Source organism: Rana temporaria, chromosome 5, assembly GCF_905171775.1.
Source record: "Rana temporaria chromosome 5, aRanTem1.1, whole genome shotgun sequence".
Classification (NCBI taxonomy): Eukaryota; Metazoa; Chordata; class Amphibia; order Anura; family Ranidae; genus Rana; species Rana temporaria.
Genome location: NC_053493.1, coordinates 139,858,353 through 139,865,464, shown reverse-complemented (window position 1 = coordinate 139,865,464; position 7,112 = coordinate 139,858,353). Strand labels below are relative to the sequence as shown.

Sequence of the window (7,112 nt, the reverse complement as noted above, 5' to 3'; positions counted from 1 at the left end):
TAAGTGTTGCATATTAGTGCCTCCTCATCAGTGCCGCCCCATCAGTGTTGCATATTAGTGCCTCCTCATCAGTGCCTATCAGTGCTGCACATTAGTGCCACTGTCACATGACATAAAAAGAAGTATCGGTAATCAGTATCAGCGAGTTCTTGAAAAAAGTATTGGTACTTTTTTCTTAAAAAGCGGTACTGTTGCAACCCTTTTGAAAAGGATAGAAGGATTAAAGCGGGGGTTCACCCTGTTAAAAAAAAAAAAAATGTTTTTTTTTATTAGACCATTACTTTCGGCATCGTAGCGCGAGCTACAGTATGCCGGTCTTAAATTTTTTATCCCCGTACTCACTGTGCTATCGATGATTGAAGAATCCGGGGAATGGGCGTGCCTATGGAGAGGGAGGATGATTGACGGCCGGCTCTGGCACGTCACGCTTCTCCGGAAATAGCCGAAATAGGCTTGGCTATTCACGGCGCCTGCGCATAGCCTGTGCGCAGGCGCTGTGAATAGCCGAGACCTACTCCGGCTGTCTTCGGGGAGCGTGACGTGCCAGAGCCGGCCGTCAATCATCCTCCCTCTCCATAGGCACGCCCATTCCCCGCGGGAGTCGGATTCTTCAATCATCGATAGCACAGTGAGTACGGGGATTAAAAATTTAAGACCGGCATACCGTAGCTCGCGCTACGATGCCGAAAGTAATGGAATAATGAGGTGAAGGAGGGTGAACTACCGCTTTAAGTTCCACTTTAAAAATGAAAGCTAGAAGCTGATTGGTTGCCATGCCCAGCTGCTGCAGATTCTCTGCGCCAACTATGAACAATCCCCTCTTCGTCTGCCTGTTCACACATTTGTCTTTTTAGATGAAACTTCCTGTTGAATTCCTTGTGCATGCCGTCTATAGTGTAACCCCCGCACCTGTAGGATCCCTCATTGGAGCTTCTTCCCTTCTCCTCTGGACTACAACAAAATGGCTGCCTACATTGCCGTCACAGAAATGTCCTACTTCTTCTGGCTCGTGTATGCCATAGCACTTATAAAACAGGCAGCGAATGAGTTCTATTCTCTTTACTACAAAGAAAAACACGATCAGAACACTTTGAGCTCCATTATTCTTTTTAGTTCTGTGCGGTCACACCCCGGTTACTATGACAACAGCTGTAGCAGACACACGAGGACTGTGCCTGAGAAGGGGGCGGGGCGGGAACCGGCGGTGTGTGATGGGCGGACATGTCAAGTCATTGAGTTCCCGGCTGTGTATCTCCTCATGAGTCCGGGCATAGAGTGACTGAGGGGGACATTCGGGGGGCTCTCTGTCACCATGGATAAGGCGTCTGTAGTGAAGGCTGGAGCGGTGGCCAGTGCCAGTATGTGTGTTGTGGTGGCCGGAGTGGTGCTGGCCCAGTATATATTCACTGTGAAGAAGAAGACTGGCAGGAAGACTAAGATCATAGAGATGGTAAGTCTCCTCATTGTATTGGGCATAGAGGGCACTTTGCTGGCCAGGCTAATTCTGAACCTTCCAACATACATGGCATAACCTGCATTGTTTTGCTGGAAAACTACGTAGAACTTCCAAACGTTCTATATTGTCTAAAAGAAAAGGCCATGGAGAATAAAATGGTGGTTGCTGCAATGTTTTATGTCTCTGGATATTTGTGCAGTGATTTATCAAACGCCAGTTTTCAAGAAAAAATGAACTTTAATGCATTTTAGTGCACACAGACCCTATATAATACCCAATTTTTGATCAAGTGTAAAAGATGAAGTTACGGCGAGTAAGAAGATCCCTTTAAAATTGCGCATGCATGTGGAATGGTAACAAACGACGGTACATTAACTACCTGCCGTCACAATTCGGCGGCAGGTCGGCTCGTTCCCGTGAATCGCCATAGCTGTACGGCGGTCCCTTTTAACAGCTACAGCGGTGGGAGAGCCGATGTGCGTGACCGGCAGCCGCAATGTCCGCCGGCCACCCACGATCGCTTCACAGAGATCCAGAATGGGGAGCTGTCAATGTAAACAAACAGATCCCCGTTCTGACGGGGGAGGAGAGAGAGAGAGAGATCTGCTGTTCCTAGTGATTAGGATCAGCGATCTCTCTCTACTCTCAGTCAGTCCCCCTCCCCTCACAGTTAGAAAGACCTCCCTAGGGAACACATTTAACCCTGTGATCGCCCCCTGGTGTTAACCACTTCCCTGCCAGTGTCATTTACACAGTAGTCAGTGCATTTTTATAGCATTGATCACTGTATAAATGTCAACGGTCCCAAAAAAGTATCTGATCTGTCCACCGCAATTTCGCAGTCCCACAAAAAAATCGCTGATCACGGCATTTTTTTTCATATTTATTATAGTAAAAAAAAAATATATATATATATATATATATATATATATATATATATATATATATATATATATATATATATATATATATGTCTTTTTTTGTTTATATAAAAATGCAGAGGGGATCAAATACCACCAAAAGAAAGCTCTATTTGTGGGGGAAAAAAGGACATCAATTTTTTTGGGGTACATCGTCGCTTGACTGACGTGCAATTGTCAGTAAGGCTGCATTCACACCTGAGTGTTTTGTCGCCTGAAGCGCAACGCTCAAATACGCTACAGGGGAAAAAATACATTATTCCCTATGGAGATGGTTCACATCTGCACGCCAATACGCCTGACGCCGAACGCCTGAAGCTCAAACAAGTTCCATTTCCCATAGAAAGTAATGGAAACGCTCGATTCAAGCGAATAGTGCGACAACGAGCGTTTGCTACGGGCGTTTCGTCGCTTTAATCAATAGAACTTTTCAGCCAGGCAGAAGATTAAAAAAATCTACCAACAAGTGATGAAAAGATGATCATTTTTCCTATTGGCTAAAATAAAAAACGTCGAAGTACAAAAAACGTCGGACGACGCTGTATGCATACGCGCAAATAAGCATGAATACGCCCGAAAAAACGACCGACGCTCATGTGTGAATGCAGCCTTAAAGCGGCGCAGTGCCGTATCGCAAAAAATGGCCTGGCCTTTAAGTGGTTAAATTATTCATAGGCAATGCTTTCAAAGCCTTTACAGGTTACTAGTTTAGAGATGAAACGTGAGCTCTGGTGCTAGCATTATTGCTCTCGATTACGTATGAGTGCAGGATCCATGAGCGCGGGGAGACAAGCTTTTAAAGAACAACTCTGGCCAAAATTTGCATTCTCCCATGCAGTGGGGCTGCGCCTGTTTTGGTCTGGGGCAGGGGTGTCGTACTCCATTTCATTGCGGGCCGCATTAGAATTATGTTGCCCTCAAAGCTGTAAGACTAGATGTCCAGAACAACCAACTTCCCCTTACATCAGATGCCAAAAGCCCACCCTCAGCTGTCAAGAGTCCCCCATCATTCCAGCAGCAGGAAAGGTGTGAGGGCCACACAAGATGGCCAACGGGCCTGGTGTTTGACAGATGTGGTCTAGGGGATTGCAGAGCGAAGCTATACTTTCCTAATTCGCCGATCCTCCGAACGCAAGTCCCCGCGGCACCAACCTAATCCACCCCCCCCACATGTTAACAATCTTGTGAATGGACTGTTCCTGATGTCATCACATGCATAGACTGGCTCTGGACATGAGGACGGCATCAACAGTCCACCGCTGGACTTGGGGTAGTGTGGTTTTCTGAAGGAGCGGATAAGTATAGATTTTCCTTGCGCCCATGGACAAAATGAGCAGTTAACTTATTTGTTGATAATTTAGACATTTTATTTTATTTAAATTATTTTCGACACACTTTTTTTTTTCTTCAACTTTATTGCTTTCGCAAGGGATAAACAAAATCCCCCGTGATAGCATGTGCAGTGACAGTTACTCCCTTTTTTTTTTTTTTTTTGAGAGAGATCTGGGGGGTCCATTAGACCTCAATTCTCAAAGCATCTGGTAATACCAAGACCAGTTTGATCAGATACTTTACAAGCCAGTAGCAGGTTGTAAACAAACAAACCGAAAGTGACAACATCCTTGTCCCTTCTGGCTTCATTTGTCACAAAGAAGGGGAAAAAATCGCCGTTCTTTCTCCTCCTCTATCTACAGCCAGCCATACAATTTCCCACAGTCTCCAGCTCCCCTCTGGCATAGAACCTGAGAACAGGAGAGAGGGGGCACATTCCCGCCACTGTTGCAATGCTTTGCAGCAAAAATGATCTCTTATCGCTTTGGTGGGCAGATCTGCGCTCTCCTCCCCATCTTGCTCCTGACCCGGAAGCGACGTGTATGACGTAATTTCCAAGTTCCCATTGAGAGTTTTTCCGGCCAGCATGGCCAGGAAAGAATGTAATGCAGTGCGATCTGCACTGCCCTACATTCAGTGGCGCAAAGGGGAGACATGCAGGGTCTTTTCAACCCTGCATGTCTCATTAAAGAGATCCTGTCAACACAAAATCATCACTTTTTTTATTTTATTTGTATAACGAGTCACATGACACCAGAGAGGGAAAATAGCTGATTGTGCCCAATTTGGACATTTTCACTTAGGGCTGTACTCCCTTTTGTTGCCAGCGGTTTAGACATTATTGGCTGTGTGTTGAGTTATTTTGAGGGGACAGAAAATGTACACTGTTATACAAGCTGTACACTCACTACTTTACATTGTAGCAAAGTGTCATTTCTTCAGTGTTATCATATGAAAAGATATAATAAAATATTTACAAAAATGTGAGGGGTGTACTCAGTTTTGTAAGATACTGTAGGTCCATGTATATTTGGGCACAGGCACAATTTTAGATGTTTTTTTTTTTTTTTTTAGGTATTTACCAAAACATATTCAAGCTATATTTATATAATGCATATGGGCTGAAAGTATACTCTCTCAGGTTTAATTCGAGGGTATGTACATCCACATCGGAGGAAGTGTTTAGGAATTACAGCTCTTAAAGGGGAGTTCCAGGATTTTTTTATGTTAAAAGTCAGCAGCTACAAAGTGTAGCTGCTGGCTTTTAATAAACAGACACTCATCTGCTTCATGGTCCAGCGACGCGCCGGCCGGAGCTCCTCTCCGGCCGGCGTCTTCATTCTTAGTGTGGGCACCTGGCCATGGCAGCTTTTGGCCTTTCTGGCCGGGCACTCACTGCGCATGCGCGAGCGGCGCTGCGCACTGTGATAGGTGAGGGAGGGGCCACTGTAGGCGATATGACGTATAGCCTAAGCGGTCCCTGGGTGGAAGGAGGAAGTGGGACAGGAAGTCCCACTCCTCCTGAAGGCCCCCCCCCCCCCAAAAAAAATGTGGCAAGGAGTGGATTAAGCGGAACTTCCACTTTTGGGTGGAACTCCGCTTTAAGAATAGCCACTCCCCCCCCCCCCCCCTTTTTCAATGGTCCAAAGGTAATTGAACAATTGAATCAAAAGCTGTTTCATGGCCAGGTGTGGGCTACTAGTTTGTTATTAATCCATCAATTAGCAGGTAAAAGGTCTGTTGATTCTAAGTGTGATATTTGCATTTGGAATCTATTGCTGTGAACTTACATCATGTGTTCAAAAGAAGCTATCCATGCAAGTGTAACAGGCCATTGTAAGGCTTCAAAAATGAATCAAATCCATTAGAGATGGCAGCAACATTAGGAATGGCCAAATCAAAAGTTTGGTACATTCTGAGGAAAGAAGAACGCACTGGTGAGCTCAGCAACATAAAAAGGCTTTGACTTCCACGGAAAACAACAGTGGTGGATGATTGCAGGATCCTCTCTATGGTAAAGAAAAAGGTAGGAAGGCTGCCGCTCCAGGTGAGCACACTAGAACAATCAATGTCCACTCAGAAACCAATGGGTGCGGGCAATGCACGGGATATGCAAAAGAGGAAAGATATGGACAGCCGCACTCCAATTTCTTAAAAAGACGTGCCCTTTATTGGGTAAAGGAAAAATGCACTACAGGTATCAGCACACAGTGGGAAAAACAGCTGACGCGTTTCGCATTGGATATCAATGCTTAGTCATAGCTACCAGTATGTGTCCGAAGTGTCCGCCATAATGTCGCAGTACCGAAAAAAAAATCGCTGTTAGCCGCCATTACTAGTAAAAAAAAAAATATTAATAAAAATGCCATAAAAATACCCCCTATTTTGTAAAGGCTATAACTTTTGCGCAAACCAATCAATAAACGCTTATTGCAATTTTTTTTTTTTTTTTTTACGAAAAATATGTAAAAGAATGCGTATCGGCCTAAACTGAGGGAAAAAAAAATGTTGTTTTATATATTTTTGGGGGATATTTATTATAGCAAAAAGTAAAAAAAATATATATATATTTTTTTAAATTGTCGCTCTATTTTTGTTTATAACGCAAAAACGAAAAACCTCAGTGGTGATCAAATACCACCAAAAGAAAGCTCTATTTGTGGGGAAAAAAGGACGCCAATTTTGTTTGGGAGCCACGTCGCACGACCGCGCAATTGTCTGTTAAAGCGACGCAGTGCTGAATCGCAAAAAGTGCTCTGGTCTTTGACCAGCAATATGGTCTGGGGGTTAAGTGGTTAATGATGTACTGCTGCAGTTATTCCTAACAAGCAGTCTGTGCAGCACGAATGGCCGGTATGACAGGTTTTTGTTCCAGCTTCTGAGACACACAAGGCAGAAAAACAGGCGGTTTCTCTGCTTCACATTTTTTTCTGGAGTGTCACTGCAGGGCATCATTCTAAGGTAAGTATTTCATAATGAGCTAGTATGTGATGAATACTAGCTCATTATGCCTTTGTATTGCAGGTTTTTTGTTTTTCCCGGAGGTTTACAATCTCTTTAAAGCGGAGTTCCGGCCACAATTTCACTTTTTAAATATAAATACCCCTGTAATACACAAGCTTAATGTATTCTAGTAAAGTTAGTCTGTAAACTAAGGTCCGTTTTGTTAGGTTGTTACAGCATTTAGACACTTTATAAAATAGAAATTGACTGGGGCCATCTTAAGTGTGGGCATCATGAAGCCAGACTGTATGACTTCCTGGATTTCAGCCTTGCAGATCTCGCACATGCTCAGTGCTGCACAAGCAGTGTCAGATCAGGTTTCAGCACCTGTGCTGTCCAAGTCACATGATTCTTTGAGACTGGGGAGTGCACAGACTCCTGGAAAGTTACACCCACAACAT

The 7,112-nt window shown here is 44.2% G+C and overlaps 1 protein-coding gene across 1 annotated transcript in view; it reads left to right on the top strand.

Annotated features, from left to right (window-relative positions):
- Positions 1 to 1,207: 1,207 nt before the first annotated feature.
- NT5C3A (5'-nucleotidase, cytosolic IIIA) overlaps positions 1,208 to 7,112 on the top strand; it is an 83,300-nt gene continuing 77,395 nt past the window's right edge. The window contains exon 1 of the mRNA XM_040353179.1: positions 1,208 to 1,450. Within this exon, the coding sequence (XP_040209113.1) occupies positions 1,313 to 1,450 (138 nt within the window). The 5' untranslated portion in view covers positions 1,208 to 1,312. The remainder of the gene's footprint in view (positions 1,451 to 7,112) is intronic.